General features: G+C 42.4%; 1 protein-coding gene across 4 annotated transcripts in view; it reads right to left on the reverse strand.

Annotated features, from left to right (window-relative positions):
• The window catches only part of mgat4b (alpha-1,3-mannosyl-glycoprotein 4-beta-N-acetylglucosaminyltransferase B), a 229,246-nt gene that overhangs the window by 64,770 nt on the left and 143,146 nt on the right, over positions 1-21,330 (reverse strand). For all 4 annotated transcript variants that reach the window (XM_029659971.2, XM_029659972.2, XM_029659973.2 and 1 more), the window contains exon 7: positions 7,936-8,011. In XM_029659971.2, coding sequence (XP_029515831.1) covers positions 7,936-8,011 — 76 coding nt within the window. The remainder of the gene's footprint in view (positions 1-7,935; positions 8,012-21,330) is intronic.

Here is a 21,330-nt window from a genome sequence, read left to right on the forward strand (position 1 = left end):
TTCAACTTTAGATGTTACAAATATGCTTAAAGATCTTGACAAACAGAAAGCCACAGCACTGGATGACATCCCAGCAAGATTCCTGAGTGATGCTGCTGATCGTATTGGACATTATGTAACACACATCATCAACCTTTCTATTCAACATGGTAAGGTACCACACGAGTTGAAACATGCAAGAGTTGCTCCTTTATACAAGAAACGAAGCTAAGTTGAACAAGGTAACTACAGAACAGTGTCAATCTTGTGTGTTGTCATTTTATATAACCTTCAGTCCGGTTTTAGACATTCCTATTCTACCGACACTTGTTTACGACACTTGAGAGATTTTAGCTCGCAAGAAATTGACAAGGGATACTTCTGTAGTATGGTGATGCTTGACCTACAAAGATTTGGCACCAACTCCTTTTTATGGGAAAAGTCATACCTAACTAACAGGGTTCAAAGGGTGAATGTGGGTGTGACACTGTCTGATACTAAGGAGATAAATTGTGGTACCCCCCCGCATGGGAGCATTTTGGGGCCTTTGCTTTTTTTGCTCTACATAAAAGACATGGAATCTGCCTCTACATGCCCTCTGTTCCTATATGCGGATGATTCTGCCCTCTTGGTTTCACATAAGAATAAGGAGACCGTTGAAAAGACCCTAAGCAGCGAACTGACTTTAACCTCTTAGTGATCCCTTCGCGCGCCAATCCCTTTAGCGGGATCGATTTGACAACATCCAGTGAAATTGCAGAGCGCCAAATTCAAACTACAGAAATATCAATATTCAACATTCACAACAATATAAGTGTTATACATCAAAATAAAGCTTAACTTCTTGTTAATACAGCCGCTGTGTCAGATTTCAAAAAGGCTTTACGGCAAAAGCAGACCATGCGATTATCTAAGGAAAGCGGCCCCGCATACAAACACATGAAAATAATTTTCAACCAGGCAGGTGGAGACACAAAAGTCAGAAATAACTATATAATAAATGCCTTACCTTTGAAGATCTTCTTCTGTTGGCACTCCAAAATGTCCCAGAAACATCACAAATGGTCCTTTTGTTCAATAATGTCTTTCTTTATATCCCCAAAATGTCAATTTATTTGGCGGGTTTGATTCACATGACTACAAAGTATCTAATAGGTTACCTGTAAACTTGGTCCAAACATTTCAAACAATGTTCCTAATCCAACCTAAGGTATCCTAAAACGTAAATAATCGATCAAATTTAAGACGGAATATACTGTGTTCAATACCGGATAAAAACAACGTGAAGCACGCTCCAGTTCATTCGCATCAAAACAGTAGAGTCCACTTGGCTTGAGACTTACAAAGAACAGCCCTACTTCTTCATATCTCAAAAGAAAAACAACAACCAATTTCTAAAGACATCTAGTGGAAGCCATAGGAACTGCAACCAGGTTCCTATTAAATAGGTCTTCCCATAGAAATTAATTGAAAACAGTGACCTCAAAAAAAAATCCTGGATGATCTGTCCTCGGGGTTTCGCCTGCCAAATCAGTTCTGTTATACTCACGTACATTATTTTAACAGTTTTAGAAACAACCTTTAGAGTGTTTTCGATCCAAATGTACCAATTATATGCATATCCTAGCTTCTGGGCTGAGTAACAGGCAGTTTACTCTGGGCGTTTTCATCCGGACGTGAAAATACTGTCCCCTATCCCTAAGACGTTTTAGGTAGCAACCACCAAGCAGACCAGGTATGGTAACTGCTGGTGTTGAAGGAGATCAGACTACAAAGGGCTTTGTTGATGAACACATACAAATGTATCTTTGTGTGCATATAAAGTGAGGTCCAATCTACCATTTGGTACAAGGTGCAATGGTGGGTGAGTGACTTGGCATTTGTAATAAAGTGCAAGGATGCATGATAAACAGAGTTCAGTCTCTGTAAGACAAATGAGGCTGCATGCATACACAACAAGTCACCATAATCAATTACAGAGAGAATAGTTGCCTGAACAAGCTTCTTTCTAGTCATAAGTGGGAAGCAAGTCATATTACGAAAATAAAAACACAATTTCAATATAAGCTTTGTCACACGATTATCCACATGCACTTTAAAGGACAACTTGTCATCCAACCAAATACCTGTATTTGGAGAGTTTCTCCCATTCTTCTGTGCAGATCCTCTCAAGCTCTGACAGGTTGAATGGAGAGTGTCGCTGCACAGCTATTTTCAGGTCTCTCCAGAGATGTTTGATCGGGTTCAAGTCCGCGCTCTGGCTGGGCCACTCAAGGACATTCAGAGACTTGTCCCAAAGCCACCCCTGCATTGTCTTGGCTGTGTGCTTAGGGTCATTGTCCTGTCCACCCCAATCTGAGGTCCTGAGCACTCTGGAGCAGGTTTTCATCAAGGACATCTCTGTACTTTGCTCCATTCATCTTTCCCTCAATCCTGACTAGTCTCCCAGTCCCTGCCTCTGAAAAACATCTCCTCAGCATGATGCTGCCACCACCATGCGTCACCGTAGGGATGGTGCCAGGTTTCCTCCAGACGTGACACTTGGCATTCAGGCCAAAAAGTTCAATCTTGGTTTCATCAGACAAGAGAATCTTGTTTCTCATGGTCTGAGAGTCTTTAGGTGCCTTTTGGCAAACTCAAAGTGGGCTTTCATGTGCCTTTTACTGAGGAGTGGCTTCCCTCTGGCCACTCTACCATAAAGGACTGATTGGTGGAGTGCTGCAGAGATGATTGTCCTTCTAGAAGGTTCTCCCAACTCCACAGAGGAACAATAAAGCTCTGTCAGAATGACCATCGGGTTCTTGTTCACCACGCTGACCAAGGCCCTTCTCCCCCGATTACTCAGTTTGGCTGGGCAGCCAGCTATAGGAAGAGTGCCTTTCCAAATCCCATGCAATCAATTGAATTTACCACAGGTGGACTCCAATTAAGTTGTTGAAACATTTCAAGGATGATCAATGGAAACAGGTTGCATCTGAGCTCAATTTCAAGTCTCATAGCAATACTTGTGTAAATGAGCTATTTCTGTATTTTTTTTGTTGCAAACATTTCCAAAAAAAGTGTTTTTGCTTTGTCATTATGTGGTATTGTGTGTAGATTGATGAGGAAATGATTTTAATTAGTCAATTTTAGAATAAGGCTGTAACGTAACAAAATGTGGAAAAATACTGTGTATATTTTACAGTCACGTGTCAATGACTGTAAAACCCTTCACAAAGAGTTGCAGTCAGTTTTAGAATGGGTTGCCAGTAATAAACTGGTACTCAACATCTCTTAAACTAAGAGCATTGTATTCGGTAGAAATCATTCCTTAAGTTCTAGACCTCAGCTGAATCTGGTAATGAAGGGTGTATGGCTGTTGAACAAGTTGAGGAGACTAAATGTGACCCACCACCTGGATTCGGTCCTTTGTAGTAAAATTTGAAATGCTGTTAATTTTACAATGGATAAAAGTAGAGACTCAGAGCTAGAAATGTGTATATCATACACTGCAGTTAAGAAAAAATGGGAAATAAATTCTGCTTGAAAGTTGATAAACAAGTCACCCCACTTTTGAGAAATGGCCCTTGAATGTTTTGCTTACCTACTGCAGAGCTCTTCTTTGTCAGCAACCTTCACACCCTCTTTAAGCATTCAAATCAAATCAAATTTTATTTGTCACATACACATGGTTAGCAGATGTTTATGTGAGTGTAGCGAAATGCTTGTGCTTCTAGTTCCGACAATGCAGTAATAACCAACAAGTAATCTAACTAACAATTCCAAAACTATACACAGTGTAAGGGGATAAAGAATATGTACATAAAGATGTTTAGCACATGTGAGGCCATGTGCTAAACAGAGTGTATAGTAAACAACCAAAGATTTCAAGACTAAAAGTGGTAAAAGTAGTAGTAGCCTACAATAAAGAAAAAATGACACTATCTAGTCATTGACCTATATCCTAATCTGACTCTGGCGCAGGTCATGTTGTTCTTCACATTACCGTCTCTGGTAAACACACACTATATTAAATAAAATATATGTCTATTTGTCACATGCATAGAATACAAAAGTCGCTCTGGATAAGAGCGCCTGCTAAATGACTTAAATGTAAATGTAAATGTGTAGTACAGTAAAATGATCACTTGCATATTTGCATAAAAATTGCCAAAGTTATCCCCTTCTATAAATCTGGGGATCCAAGATATTTGACAAATTATCACCCCATAGCTGCACTACCAAGTTTTTCTACAATACTAGAAAGAAAATGGTATATATAAGAGAATATTGAAACATTTAAATCAACACCGAAATGGTTTTCGTAAAAACTACCAGATATGGCTCTTTTGCAATTTATGGATAAAATCTCTACAGGCCTGAACAACAATGAATACGCTCCTGGCATCTTTTTTGACTTATCGAAAGTGTTTAACATAGTTCGATCATAAAATATTACTTTCTAAATTGCATTTTTACGGTTTTCATGATTATACACATAATTGGCTATATAGTTATTTTCATGATAGAGAACAATTTGTTTATGCAAATGGCTGTGCCTCTATCAGGGCCAAGATATCCTGTGGTGTGCCACAGGGTTGGATAATTGGACCTTTGTTATTCCTAATCTATATCAATGACCTTGCTGCTGTGTCTTCTACCGTACTTCCCATTCTCTTGATGGTGATGGTACCAATTTGATTTTATCACACAATAATTTTTATTCACTAATTAATGAAGCCAACTCAGGAACGGCCAAATTTTCTGTACGGTTCCAGATAAACAAATTATCGTTCAATGTTATCTTCTTTGGGGTAGGGGGCAGTATTTTCACGTCCGGATGAAAAGTGTGCCCAGTGTAAACTGCCTGCTACTCAGGCCCAGAGGCTCGGATATGCATATTTGGATTGAAAACACTCTGAAGTTTCTAAAACTGTTTGAATGATGTCTGTGAGTATAACAGAACTCATATGGCAGGCAAAAACCTGCGAAAAATCCAACCAGGAAGTGGGAAATCTGAGGTTTGTAGTTTTTCAAGTGAATGCCTATCCAATATACAGTGTAAATGGGGACAGATTGCACTTCCTAGGGCTTCCACTAGATGTCAACAGTCTTTAGAAAATTGTTTCCGGCTTCTTTTGTGAAAGGGGAGTGAATAAGAGCTGTTTGAACCAGTGGTCTGGCTGAAAGCCTTTAGTTTAGTCACGCGCACGGCCATGAGCATGAGCTCCGTTCCCTTTCATTTCTAATGACAAAGGAATTGTCCGGTTGGAATATTATTGAAGATTTATGATAAAAACATCCTAAAGATTGATTCTATACATCGTTTGACATGTTTCTACAAACTGTAATGGAACTTTTTTGACTTTTCATCTGGACTTAGTGCCCGCGCCTTGTGCATTTGGATTACTGGACTAAACGCGCAAACAAAAATGATGTATTTGGACATAAAGAAGAACTTTATCGAACAAAACAAACATTTATTGTCTAACATGGAGACTTGTGAGTGCCATCAGATGAAGATCATCAAAGGTAAGTGATTCATTTTAAAGCTATTTCTGACTTTTGTGACACCTCTCCTTGGTTGGAAAGTGGCTGTATGGTTTTCTGTGGCTAGGCACTGACCTAACATAATCGCATGGTGTGCTTTTGCCATAAAGCCTTTTTGAAATCTGACACAGCGGTTGCATTAAGTTTATCTTCAATCGTAGGTATAACACTTGTATCTTAGATCAATGTTTATGATGAGTATTTCTGTAATTTGATGTGGCTCTCTGCACTTTCACCAGATGTTTGTTTGAGACAATGCATTTCTGAACATAACGCGCCAATTTCAAATGAGGTTTTTGGACATAAAGATGAACTTTATCGAACAAAACACACCTTTACTGTCTAACATGGAGTCCTGGGCGTGCCATCCAGTGAAGATCATCAAAGGTTAGTGATTAATTTTAACGCTATTTCTGTCTTTTGCGACACCTCTCCTTCTTTGGAAAATGGCTGTATGATTTTTTGTGGCTAGGCGCTGACCTAACATAATCACATGGTGTGCTTTTGCCGTAAAGCGTTTTTGAAATCAGACACTGTGGCTGGATTAACAAGAAGTTTATCTTTAAAATGGTGTATAATACTTGTATGTTTGAGGAATTTTAATTATGAGATTTCTGTTGTTTGTATTTGGCACCCTGCACATTCACTGGATGTTGGTCAGGTGGGATGCTACCATCCCACTGGCGCCAGACAGGTTTAAAAAATCCAACTTTATTGTATTCACTAGTAATAATAAGGAATATGGTTTAAAAAACAATCCAGAGTCTCAATTGGTGGGAATGAAATGGAACAAGTCACATCCACTAGATTTCTCTGAGTTTTAATTGATGAAAAGTTATCCAGGAAAGATATTCAATTTGTCTGCAGTAAAGTGATGAAATCTGTTGGTATCATCAGAAAGATTAGTGGTTTGGTTCATCAGGCTTGCTTCCTATCTATATAATATAGCTTAATTTACCCATATCTCATTTACTGTAATATTTTCTTGGCCAGTACATGTGCCTCCTACCTACACAAATGACGCATTATACAAAATACATTTGGAAGACTAGCCACCTATTCTAATTACCTAGCTCCATCTGCATCTTCGTTTAAGAAACTCAACATCTTGTCTATTTACGATATTAATGTACGGCAATTATGCACTTTCCTCTACAAAATCATCATACCTCCATCATACCATCATACCTGCCACACATCACATAGTCAATTCTCAATCAGGTACATAGGTACCATACTCTGGAATTCTTATCTTCACATTGCCAAAACCTCATCATCCCTCAAAAACTTTAAGCGAAGACTAGGGGTCAGCCTGATGAACCAAACCACTCAGTAATCTCCTCCATATAGCCTAACGCTCATGCACACACTTACACGAAACAAGTATTGTTCTTTTTCTCTCTCCGTGATTACTGATCAAATCCTTTATAATGAGTTGATTTTGTTGTGTGTTTTAACAACCCTTTTTTTTTTTGTACTTATGTAATGCATATTGTGGGTTTTTTGTTGTTGTGGTGTGGTCTTCATATAAGCCCTTCGGCTTCCAACCACACCTGCACAATGTTTTTTAGAGCACTCTTCATTGTAATCAGAGGGCTAATATTAATACCATGCATGCCAGTCTCTCTTGGCTTAGAGTTGAGGAACGACTGACTGCGTCACTTCTTGTTTTTATAACAAACATTAGTGTTGGAAATCCCAAATGGTTTGCATAGTCAACTTACACACACACACTTATGCCACTTAACATGCCACACCAGGGGTCTTTTCACTTCCCAGGTACAGAACAAATTCAAGGAAACATACAGTATTATACAGAGCCATGAGTGCATGAAACTCCCTTCCATCTCACATTGCGCAAGTGAACAGCAAACCTGATTTCAAAAAACAAATAAAGCAACACCTCAGGCCTCTATCCTATGTGACCTACTTGTTGTGTGTATGTGTAACTAATAGATGCGCGCGCACACACACACACCAAATGTTCATGTTTTTAAATGTATGTAAATTCTAAAGTATTTTGTCTGTAATGAATTTTTCACTACGTTTCGGACCCCAGTAAGACTAGCTGTCGCCATTGGCGTCGGCTAACGGGGATCCTAATAAATCAAATCAAAAATCTAAATGGCAGCCGCTCGTCGGCTCTCAGGAATGCAGCCTCAGCAGCGGGAAACGACTGGGGCAAATATTATTGCTCTGTCACCCTCACGATAGCTTTCTAGATAGCTTCTGTAGGACTATAGCTGTTGCTGAGTGCCACCTGTCCAAAGGTTATGCGAAATGGCTGCCCTGCGAGCAATGTCGTTCCAAGCACTGACATGTCAGAACAAGATTCTCATTTCACTATGCAGAATATACTCATTTCTTCAGTCTTTACAGAAAACACTGTAAATAGATGCATGCTGCAAGAGGCTTGAGGTTTCGTACCTGCACATAGTAGGTCCCTTTGGACTGGGCGTACATCATGAGGAAGCAGTAATCCAAATTCTGTTTTGTCCGCCATCTGGGGAGAAAGAGGAGAATGACAGAGGATGCGATTAGATTCACAAACCCAAACACACACACACACACACACACACACACACACACACACACACACACACACACACACACACACACACACACGTCCATGCTTACCGACAAGACGGAGGGAATTCATCCGACATACTACTATTTCATTGACATTCAGGCCTGGGTACACGAGCCAGTGTCTCACTTTGGCATAACTCACTTTGTTATAACTCAGACACATAATGTTGGAACTGTGTTGTCGTAAGAGTCAATAAATGGAAACAATAAGCTTCTGGTCTAAGCGGAGCAGTGCCCCTGGTCCTCTATCTTCCTGTGTAAGAGGAGAGCGAGGAGAAGCTGGAGGTGGATTAGTGGCTCCTGGTTCAGATGAGGAGCAGAATATGCGTTTGCCTTTGTCACTGGATAACAATGAGATGTTGAAAACGGAGAGGAGGAAAAACAACTCTTTGCCAAGTTACTGTCTTACAAACATACTCATGCTCGATTCGATTAGCTATGCCTATGGGAACCAAATATAAGAATATCTTGCACACACACACACTTTTTGGACGAGACACAGAGTAGCTTGTATAAACACACTGTGACGAAAATAGGCATCGATAACATGAAAAGGGAAAAATAACAAAACACTGATTAGAGCAGCCATACAGCAACTACTACACTAGGAGAAGAATGCCCCTCAACGCAACTTACTTCTCATAGTTTCATCCAATAAAAGACGGCCCTCCGGCAGCACCATTCCTATGATCTGTTTTCCCGTTCGAAATCTTACTTTACAATAACGACACGTGCAACGGATTGAGACATACGCAATCCTTTGCTAGATGGAAATAGTAGCCTAAATCGTGTATATTGTGGCTATATAAAGATAAAGCAATTGTTTGAGGCAAACAAAGAGCAAATCGTATCCGTGTAGCCTAGGCCTACATCAAAGCTGGTACACAGCGTACACACTGAAATGTGTACCTATAACAGAAAACACAATCATGCTTGATTAGAGATCAATTATGACAAATTTAGATATGCAACAGTCATTTCCTGAAGAAAGCCGTGTAAACATTTAAATCCAAATATTTACTATCTTTCTAATTGCTTGATAAGCTTTATGAATCTCAGCTGTGCCGGGAGATAGGCTTGGTGACGAACCACATCACATGCACAATAAAGATTGTGAGGTTCTCTCCCCTAAAGCCTTTATTTCCATCTGGTAAATAGATGATACATTCACCATGAGGAGGCACATGATAGGTCACAAGGAAGCCCATTTATACCCTACCACCCCTAAGCTATCGGTACCACTGTGTTTCAACAAATCGTCAGTGTTGTCCCCTAACGTGCCATTAGGATGTGAAAGGTCAAATGAGTGAATTGAGTTAATGAGTTAATGATAGTGATACAAAAGCACTTTAATTCCATCTCAAATTGAATGAGATTATCTGGGGGAGTTACTTCCTCGTTCCATGTTTTATTAAAGGGACATTACACTCATAAACGAAAATGTGTAAGATGTTTTTTCAGACATCAAAAGTAGACTAATGCCAAGATGAAACCTTGTCACATGAAATTGGTTGTATAAATCCATTTATATGCCTCCAACCCAAAATTACTTTCTGGTTTTCCTGCTTTGATTTTGTGTTAATCTTTACATACATTTGCGGTGGAGGCATATTGTCACGTTCTGACCTTTATTTCCCTGTGTTTTGTATTTAGTTAGTATGGTCAGGGCGTGAGTTGGGTGGGCAGTATATGTTTGTTTTTCTAGGTTTTGGGTATTTCTATGTTTTCGGCCTAGTATGGTTCTCAATCAGAGGCAGGTGTCATTAGTTGTCTCTGATTGAGAATCATACTTAGGTAGCCTGGGTTTCACTGTGTGTTTGTGGGTGATTGTTCCTGTCTCTGGGTTTGCACCAGATAGGACTGTTTTAGGTTTTCTCACGTTTGTTGTTTTTGTTAGTTATCTCATGTGTAGTTTCTTTATAAATTAAAGAACATGAATAACCACCATGCTGCTTTTTGGTCCGCTTCTCTTTCACCAGAAAACACTTACACATATAGATGGATTTACACAACAAATGTCTTGATATTAAGCTACTTTAGAGGTTGAAAACTCCTAACAAATGTTTATTGAATGTGTAATGTCCCTGCACCATCGAGAGCATCCTGACCGGTTGTATCACAGCCTGGTATGGCAACTGCTCGGCATCTGAGCAGAAGGCACTACAGAGGGGAGTGCGAACAGCCCAGTACATCACTGGGCCAAGCTTCCTGCCATCCAGGACCTATATAATAGGCAGTGTTAGAGGAAAGCCCATAAAATCCAGTCACCCAAGTCATAGACCGTTTTCTCTGCTACCGCACGGCAAGCAGTACCGGAGCGCCAAGTCTAGGACCAAAAGGCTCCTCAAAAGCTTCTACCCCCAAGCAATAAGACTGCTGAACAATTCATTAAATCGCCACTGGACAATTTACATTGACCCTCCCCCCTCCCTTTTGTACACTGCTGCTACTCACTGTTTATTATCTAGGCATAGTCACTTCACCCCTACCTACATGTACAAATTACCTAACCTGTACCCCTGCACACTGACTCGGTACCGGTGCCCCCTGCATATAGCCTCGTTATTCTTATTGTGTTACTTTTTTATTATACATTTTAACTTTAGTCTACTTGGTAAATAATTTCTTAACTCTACTTGACCTGCACTGTTGGTTAAGGGCTTGTAAGTAGGCATTTCACGGTAAGGTCTACACTTGTTGTATTCGGCGCATGTGACAAAGTGTGATTTGATTTGTTTGATTTAAGTCAATGTGGATAAGGCACACAAGTACACTATACGATCAAAAGTATGTTAATACCTGCTCGTCTTATATCTCATTCCAAAATCATGCGCATTAATATGGAGTTGGTCCCCCCTTTGCTGCTGTAACAGCCTCCACTCTTCTGGGAATGTTGGGACATTGCACTGATGTTGGGCGATTAGGCCTGGCTCGCAGTCGGCCTTCCAATTCATCTCAAAGGTGTTCAATGGGGTTGAGGTCAGGGCTCTGTGCAGGCCAGCCTAGTTCTTCCACACTGATCTCAGCAAACCATTTCTGTATGGACCTCGCTTTGTGCATGGGGGTATTGTCATGCTGAAATAGGAAAGGGCCTTCCCCAAACTGTTGCCGCAAAGTTGGAAGCACAGAAGCGTCATTGTATGCTGTAGCGGTCATTGTATGCTGTAGCATTATGATTTCACTTCACTGGAATAAGGGGCCTAGCCTGAACCATGAAAAACAGCCCCAGACCATTATTCCTCCTCCACCAAACTTTACAGTTGGCACTATGCATTGGGGCAGGTAGCTTTCTCCTGGCATCCACCAAACCCTGATTCGTCCATCGGACTGTCAGATGGTGAAGCGTGATTCATCACTCCAGAGAACGTGTTTGACTGCTCCAGAGCTTTACACCACTCCAGCCAACGCTTGGCATTGCGCATGGTGATCGTAAGCCTGTGTTCAGCTGCTCAGTTATTGAAACCCATTTCATGAAGCTCCCGCAGAACAGTTCTTGTGCTGACGTTGCTTCCAGAGGCAGTTTGGAGTATTAGTGGTAGTGAGTGTTGTAACCGAAGACAGACAATTTTTTACAAGTTACGCGCTTCAGCACTCGGCAGTCCCATTCTGTGAGCTTGTGTGGCCTGCCAATTCGTGGCTGACCTGTTGTTGCTCCTAGATGTTTCCACTTCACAATAAAGAACGTACAGCTGACCGGGGCAGCTCTAGCAGGGCAGAGATTTGACCAACTGACTTGTTGGAAAGGTGACATCCTATGACGGTGCCACGTTGAAAGTCACATACATAGCTCTTCAGTAAGACCATTCTACTGCCAATGTTTGTCTACAGCGATTGCATGGCAGTGTACTCAATTTTATACACCTGCAGCAACGGGTATGGCTGAAATAGCCGAATCCACTAATTTATTCAGACCCCTTGACTTTTTCCACATTTTGTTACATTACAGCCTTATTCTAACATTCATTAAAATGTTTTTCCCCTCATCAATCTACACACAATATCCCATAATGACAAAGCAAACACTTTTTAAAAGAAATGATTGCAAATGCATGAAAAAATAACATGCAAATATCACATTTACACAAGTATTCAGACCCTTTATTCAGTACTTTTTTGAAGCACCTTTGGAAGCAGTCTTCTTGGGAAGGATGCTACAAGTTTGGCACACCTGTATTTGGGGAGTTTCTCCAATTCTTCTCTGCAGATCCTCTCATAGCTATGTCAGGTTGGATGGGGAGTGTCGCTGTACAGCTATTTTGAGGTCTCTGCAGAGATTTTCAATTCCACGCTCTGGCTCGGCCACTCAAGGACATTCAGAGACTTTTCCTGAAGCCACTCCTGCATTGTCTTGGCTGTGTGCTTAGGGTTGTTATCCTGTTAGAAGGTGAACCTTCACCCACACAAGTTTTTGTCAAGGATCTGTCTGTACTGCGCCGTTCATCTTTCACTCAATCCTGACTAGTCTCCCAGTCCCTGCCGCTGAAAAACATCTCCACAGCATGATGCTGCCACAACCATGCTTCACCATAGGGATGGTATTGGCCAGGTGATGCTTTAGCGTAGGGTGTGCCAGGTTTCCTCCCGATGTGATGGTTGGCATTCAGGCCAAAGAGTTAAATCTTGGTTTCATCAGACAAGAGAATCGTGTTTCTCATGGTCAGAGTCCTTTAGGTGCCTTTTGGCAAACTCCAAGCGGGCTGTCATGTGCCTTTTACTGAGGAGTGTCTTCCATCTGGCCACTCTACCATGAAGCCCTGATTGGTGGAGTGCTGCTGAGATGGTTGTCCTTCTGGAAGGTTCTCCCATCTGCACATAGAAACTTTGGAGCTCTGTCAGTGACCATCAGGTTCTTGGCCACCTCGCTGACCAAGGCCTTTCTCCCCCGATTGCGCAGTTTGGACAGGCGGCCAGTACTAGGAAGAGTCTTGGTGGTTCCAAACTTCTTCTAATTAAGAATGATGGAGGCCACTGTGTTCTTGGGGACTTTCAATGCTGCAGAAGTGTTTTGGTACCCTTCCCCAGATCTGTGCCTCGACACAATCGTGTCTCGGATCTCTACGGACAACTCCTTCAACCCCATGGCTTGGTTTTGGCTCTGACATGCACTGTCAACTGTGGGACCTTTTATAGACAGGTGTGTGCCTTTCCAAATCATGTCCAATCAATTGAATTTACCACAGGTGGACTCCAATCAAGTTCGAGAAACATCTCAAGGATGATCAATGAAAACAGGATGCACCTGATCTGAATTTCAAGTCTCATAGCAAAAGGTCTGAATTAAAAAAAAAAAAATATATATATATATATATATATATATATATATATATATATATACATACACACTGCTCAAAAAAATAAAGGGAACACTAAAATAACACATCTTATATCTGAATGAATGAAATATTCTTATTAAATACTTTTTTCTTTACATAGTTGAATGTGCTGACAACAAAATCACACAAAAATGATCAATGGAAATCAAATTTATCAACCCATGGAGTTCTGGATTTGGAGTCAAAATGAATGTGGAAAACCACACTACAGGCTGATCCAACTTTGATGTAATGTCCTTAAAACAAGTCAAAATGAGGCTCAGTAGTGTGTGTGGCCTCCACGTGCCTGTATGACCTCCCTACAATGCCTGGGCATACTCCTGATGAGGTGGAGGATGGTCTCCTGAGGGATCTCCTCCCAGACCTGGATGGAGCGAGACACAATGTCCTAGATGTGCTCAATTGGATTCAGGTCTGGGGAACGGGCGGGCCAGTCCATAGCATCAATGCCTTCCTCTTGCAGGAACTGCTGACACACTCCAGCCACATGAGGTCTGGCATTGTCTTGCATTAGGAGGAACCCAGGGCCAACCGCACCAGCATATGGTCTCACAAGGGGTCTGAGGATCTCATCTTGGTACCTAATGGCAGTCAGGCTACCTCTGGCGAGCACATGGAGGGCTGTGCGGCCCCCCAAAGAAATGCCACCCCACGCCATGACTGACCCACCGCCAAACCGGTCATGCTGGAGGATGTTGCAGGCAGCAGAACGTTCTCCACGGCGTCTCCAGACTGTCACGTCTGTCACATGTGCTCAGTGTGAACCTGCCTTCATCTGTAAAGAGCACGGGGCGCCAGTGGCGAATTTGCCAATCTTGGTGTTCTCTGGCAAATGCCAAACGTCCTGCACGGTGTTGGGCACAACCCCCACCTGTGGACGTCGGGCCCTCATACCACCCTCATGGAGTCTGTTTCTGACCATTTGAGCAGACACATGCACATTTGTGGCCTGCTGGAGGTCATTTTGCTGGGCTCTGGCAGTGTTCCTCCTGCTCCTCCTTGCACCTGTTGTCTATTCCATTTACAGAACAGCATGTGAAATTTATTGTCAATCAGTGTTGCTTCCTAAGTGGACAGTTTGATTTCACAGAAGTGTGATTGACTTAGAGTTACATTGTGTTGTTTAAGTGTTCCCTTTATTTTTTTGAGCAGTGTATATATGTACACACACACACATACATACATATGGAAACATTTCTAAAAACATGTTTTTGCATGGTCATAGCATCGCGAATCGCATCTCTGCATGTCTGGCAGACATATCAGTGTGGATGACGGATCACCACCTCAAGCTGAACCTCGGCAAGACGGAGCTGCTCTTCCTCCCGGGGAAGGACTGCCCGTTCCATGATCTCGCCATCACGGTTGACAACTCCATTGTGTCCTCCTCTCAGAGCGCTAAGAACCTTGGCGTGATCCTGGACAACACCCTGTCGTTCTCAACTAACATCAAGGCGGTGGCCCGTTCTTGTAGGTTCATGCTCTACAACATCCGCAGAGTACGACCCTGCCTCACACAGGAAGCAGCGCAGGTCCTAATCCAGGCACTTGTCATCTCCCGTCTGGATTACTGCAACTCGCTGTTGGCTGGGCTCCCTGCCTGTGCCATTAAACCCCTACAACTCATCCAGAACGCCGCAGCCCGTCTGGTGTTCAACCTTCCCAAGTTCTCTCACGTCACCCCGCTCCTCCGCTCTCTCCACTGGCTTCCAGTTGAAGCTCGCATCCGCTACAAGACCATGGTGCTTGCCTACGGAGCTGTGAGGGGAACGGCACCTCAGTACCTCCAGGCTCTGATCAGGCCCTACACCCAAACAAGGGCACTGCGTTCATCCACCTCTGGCCTGCTCGCCTCCCTACCACTGAGGAAGTACAGTTCCCGCGCAGCCCAGTCAAAACTGTTCGCTGCTCTGGCCCCCCAATGGTGGAACAAACTCCCTCACGACGCCAGGACAGCGGAGTCAATCACCACCTTCCGGAGACACCTGAAACCCCACCTCTTTCAGGAATACCTAGGATAGGATAAAGTAATCCTTCTCACCCCCCTTAAAAGATTTAGATGCACTATTGTAAAGTGGCTGTTCCACTGGATGTCTTAAGGTGAACGCACCAATTTGTAAGTCGCTCTGGATAAGAGCGTCTGCTAAATGACTTAAATGTAAATGTAAATGTAATGGTCAATATGAGGTTTTGTGTGTAGATTGATGAGGATTTTTTTTATTGAATCAATTTTCGAATAAGACTGTAATGTAACAAAATGTGGAAGAAGGGGTCTGAATACTTTCCAAATGCTCTGCGTGTACTGTTCGGTGCCTCTGTAGCCCCGACTATGATAACTCAGCACTTTGCGATGGCAGACTACCATGTACATACTAAACTGCATCAGACCAGACAGGCAGCAGCCCCAATATTCTTTACAGCATATTGACAAACTGTCTGAGATGTAACACCCAGAAAAACCAAGACTCAAATGTTACCAAAGATATGCAAAACTTTGTCAGATCTCAGCTGTGTGTTCCAAGCTGTGGGCTTTAACAGGGAAGCCTGCACACACACAAAATGCAGGCACGTAACATGACCATATACTGATAAACATACACATATGCAGCTGTATGTGTTAAATGGGGGAGCATGCCTATAAACACAAAACGTATAGCACATACATAAACACACAGACAGCGCACACACACGCACCAGGGTTGATAGAATGTTAAGAGTGTCCAAAGCTGTCAAGGGAAAGGGTGGCTACTTTGAAGAATCTACAACCTGAAGTATATGTCTGTTACTTAAACTCTGTGAAGCATTTATTTGGGCTGCAAAAAAATGCTTTGTTTAACACTTTTTGGGTTACTACATGATTCCACATGTGTTATTTCATAGTTTTCACATATTCACTATTATTCTACAATGTAGAAAATAGTAAAAAATAACGTAAAACACTTGAATGAGTAGGTGTGGAAACTTTTGACAGGTACTGTACATATATTTTACTGTGTTTCAGTATTACATCTAATTCTATACACTGAATACTTATCTACTTTATGCCTCTGTTATATTCAGATGTTTGCCTGTTTTTCCTATACCTTTACTGTAAGCATTCATTTGTAGAATATGTATAGACCACAAGCATTCATTCTAAGCCACACAAATATTATTATCCAAGTGCTTCCTAAATACAATCCATTTTCAACCTAGCCCCGGGCATTCTAGGTATAAGGTTAGGAAAGAGTCGGAATCCTGTCTCCTCCTCTCTCCATCTTTCCTCACTCTTTCTTCCTTTACCCCCTCTTACCTTTTCTCACTCCATTTGATGTGAGGGATGTTTACCTGCTCAGCCCGGTCCTCTCCTCATGCATTATGAAACAAGTCTCACCACAGAGACCTAGTTTCCCCTGCCTCTCTCAAAATACAGGCCAAGGAGCAAGATTTTAAATGCAGTCTGTTTTGTACTGAATTTTGAGCTGACACACAGACAATTGCACACATTTGCACTTAGTGAGGAAATAGTACAGTACACAATGTCCACCACATGCACGCATGTAAGCACAAACTTGTGCATGCGCACACACAAACACACCACCCTATAGGCAGCCTATCCATCCTGCAGTCCCCCCAGGGTACAGGGCCGCTTGGTTAATCGATAGGGAACATTGTCTCATTCTCCTTGGCCAAGCCTGGGACTCTTAGACGATAGATGATAGAGGGAGGAGAGGGAAGAGAGAAAGACAGAGTAGAAAGCTATAGGGAGGAGAGCGAGAAAGAGATAGCGAGAGAGGAGAGAGAGGAGAAAGAGGGAGGGAGAGAGAGGATGAGAGGTGAGTAAGTCATGGCTCCTGGCGCGAATCGATCGAGGGGGCTTTGATTAAGCGGGCCGGGCAGACTGCCTTTAATCTCAATAGACTGGTTGTGTCATCAAATCACTTCTTCTATTGTGCGGCTCCCACGCAAACCGTCCCGGATAAGCTACCAGCCCAGTGATAGACTGCTTCCCGGATGGCAGCCTATTCCCTATTTGGTGCACTACTTTGAAGCAGGGCTCTGGTCAGAAGTAGTGCACCAAGAAGGGAATAGAGTGCCACTTGGAACGCAGTGGTGCAGTGATAAATCCGGCTACTGTCAAGATCGTCGTAAGATGCGGACCAAAGCGCAGTGTGGTGTGAATGCATCATTTAATAGATGGACGAAAAACACGAAGTAAACTGTACAAAAACAATAAACAAATAATGACCGTGACGCTATCATAAGAACTGTGCTGACATAAGCAACTAACATAGACAATCACCCACAACCCACAATGACAAAACAGGTTACCTAAATATGGTTCCCAATCAGAGACAACGCCTAACACCTGCCTCTGATTGAGAACCATATCAGGCCAAACACAGAAACAGACAAACTAGACATCCAACATAGAATGCCCACCCAGCTGACGTCCTGACCAACACTAAAACAAGGAAAACACAAAAGAACTATGGTCAGAACGTGACAGCTACTCTATGAGATTCCTCTGAGGTAAGTGCAGCCCAACACTAACAATGTCTTCCGTCTGCGGAGTCAGCTACAGAGTGATACTGCAAAAGACTACGGAAGACTATGGAGCGCTAACATTATAAATGCTACTTGCAGTGCACGGCTAAGGCATGACGTTGATTAGAACTTAATCAGTTCAACTGAAAATTAATTGCGTCGCATCAATATCTCCCTCAGAACTTTAACAACCAATCAAAGCACGGACCTTCACATAAGACACGTTATCCTATCCAAATCACCAACCAAACTATCAAATTAAACGTCTACCCTAACAGAAACGAATAACTGTACGACTATATGAAATAAATAGGCCTACATTCTCGTCTTACAGACAGATTGTGTATGTGACAATAATAGATTAGACTGTCTGGGCTGATTTGATATCGATTCGTCTGTCGCTCTGGCCGTCTGTCTGGTAGATGTGGGATTGATTCGTCCGCCTGGTTGATCTGACATTGATTTACTCAGTCTGGATTACCTGGGAACGATTTAGTCCATCAGCCTGCTCACCCATGAGTTTATTTAGGGGGAAATCTGCACTTTCTGCGATAAAATACTAAACTTCAAGATTTATAATATTGAGTTAAGATGTAAAGAGAATAAATAAGTTATGTGTCAAGTTGCATTCTAACGACCTGGAGAGCTGGTGAGAGTGTGTTACAGTGTGTGTGTGTTTGTGTTGGGGGGGGGGGGGCTCGTGGCTCTGCATCCATCTACCCACCCACCCAATAAAGAGATGCTCAGCTTTTTTGAGACCACACTGCAGACTCCAGTTTTGTCTTACTGTATCTTGATTATCGTCCAGTCATGTGGTCAAGTGCGGCAAAGAAAGACCAAGTTAAGCTCCAGCTGGCCCAGGACAGAGTGGCACGTCTTGCTCTTCATTGTGATCAGCGGGCTAATATTAATACTATGCTTGCCAGTCTCTCTTGGCTTAGAGTTGAGGAGAGACTGGCTGCATCCCTCGTCTTTATAAGAAACATTGTGTTGAAAATTCAAAACGGTTGCATAGTCAACTTACACACAGCTCTGACACACACACTTACCCCACCAGACATGCCACCAGGGGTCTTTTGACAGTCCCCAAATCCAGAACAAACTCAAGAAAACATACACTATTACATGGAACTTCCATCTCATATTGCTCAAATGAACAGCAAACCTGGTTTCCAAAAACAGATAAAGCAACACCTCGTGGCACAACTCTTCTCCCTTATTTGACCTAGATGTTGTGTGTATATATTAATATGTAGGCTGTGTGTGCTGTTTTAAATGTATGTAGTTCTGTCCTTGAGCTGTTCTTGTTTAATAATGTTCTGTATTATGTCGTGTTTCATGTTTTGTGTTGGACCCCAGGAAGAGTAGCTGCTGCTTTCGCAACAGCTAATGGGGATCCTAATAAAATATTTTTAACAACCCACCTACTTACCCACCCATCTCACCCTCCTCCACTCCCTGCAGAGCACCACAGGCTGACTGTTTGCAAGGGGGGCCTCTAGGGCCCCGTCAGCTTTGACAGAAACTGAGCTTGGTCCTGTCCTCATGGACCCAAGAGAAGAAGGAGAGGAAGATGGATATATGGAGAAGGAGATAAGTAGACTGGCCTATCTGGCCAATGAATGAATTAACACAACAATTATCTCTCGCTGCCTCTCCCTATGCTACTTTCTCCCTCCGTCTCGAACTCCCTCACACACAGAGAGCAGAACACATGCCAACGCGCACACGCACACACACACACACACACACACACACACACACACACACACACACACACACACACACACACTCCATTCCTCCTTAAATGTCTTTAACTCTGCATTCCTTCTTCCCTTCCTCCCCCATCCCTCCTTTCTCTCTCAATATGAAGTTAATTTACTTTGAATTCAATATATCCTGGCAGCAGCCTTAAAACATCCACTGCACTTACATTTTACTCTTGGGATTTAGCTTACCACTGCATTTTTACATTACAAGCTAAAATATAATCAATAATATAAACTGTATATTACAGTATATCACTGGTGAAAATAATGACATTTACACTAAACACTGCAATAGGCTATAGAGGACAGCGAGTCGAATACACTTCTTCATTCTAAATGGTATGCTAGAGTGACAGAGTAATTCCACCCCAACCTGGTTGCAAAGAATCTCTGCATCGTAACACAGCATACTCAAGACGCAACAGGACAATAGTATCTAGGTCTTAGGAGAACAAACGCAATGCACTTAGGCTTAGCCATCAACAACACTAGTGTGGATATTGGACCAGAGCCAGATTGCATGACTAAAGAGAACTACCACTAAGACAACAACACTAGAGGCAGACGGACCGGGGCAGTTGATGAACCGTGTGTGTGTGACATTGCCCTAGTTGCCGTGGTGACCTGAGAGTGACACCCTGTCCTGTCTGTCTCATTGGCCGTGATCCACTTCTAGTCCTGTTCACAGCTCAGTCATCTGGAAGTGTCTCTCTCTGACACACACACACACACACACACACACACACACACACACACACACACACACACGTTCTATCTCCCTCATTTTATCATCAATCTTAGCCACTCCTTTTCTCTGACATCTTCACTTTCCTTTATCCATTTAATATCTTATTGTGATTCGAGCACACATCTTAACTGTCTCTCTCACTCTAGCTCTGGTTACCTCCCATTGTCTTTGGTTCAGTCTCTCGCTTCTTCTCACTTTACGTCTCCCTCCCTCTCTCTGTTCTGCTCTTTCCCTCTCTCTCTCTCTCCCTCCCTCTCTGTCCTGCTCGTTCCCTCTCTGTCCTGCTATTTCCCTCTCCCTTATTCTCTCTTGCTCTTTCCATGTCTATATGTTTACATTACATTGTTTACAAAGCAAGTGAAATAGATCAAGTTAAATTAACAATAAAATAAATAAATAACAGTAAACATTACACTAACAAAAGCTCCAAAAGAATAAAGACATTTCAAATGTCATATTTTCTTCTGGCAACAGATCACAGAAATCTCGCTGCTGTGATGGCCTGTTGTCTCTTAAGAGCCAGGTCTGCCTACGGAGGCCTTTCTAAATAGCAAGGTTATTGAGTAAAAGGTTTCCTTAAGTTTTGGTCAGTCACAGTGGGCAGGTATTCTGCCACTGTGTACTCTCTGTTTAGGGCCATGCAATATTTTGTGTTTTATGTTGTACACTGAGGATATTTTTTTTAAATTCTGCATGCAGTCTCAATTTAGTGTTGGTCCCATTTTGTGAATTATTGGTTGGTGAGCGGACCCCAGACCTCACAACCATAAAGGGCAATGGGTTCTATAACTGATTCAAGTATTTTTATGTTGATTTGGTAGGTCGAATTTTATGTTCCTTTTGATGGCATAGAAGG

Source organism: Oncorhynchus nerka, linkage group LG5, assembly GCF_034236695.1.
Source record: "Oncorhynchus nerka isolate Pitt River linkage group LG5, Oner_Uvic_2.0, whole genome shotgun sequence".
Lineage (NCBI taxonomy): Eukaryota > Metazoa > Chordata > Actinopteri > Salmoniformes > Salmonidae > Oncorhynchus > Oncorhynchus nerka.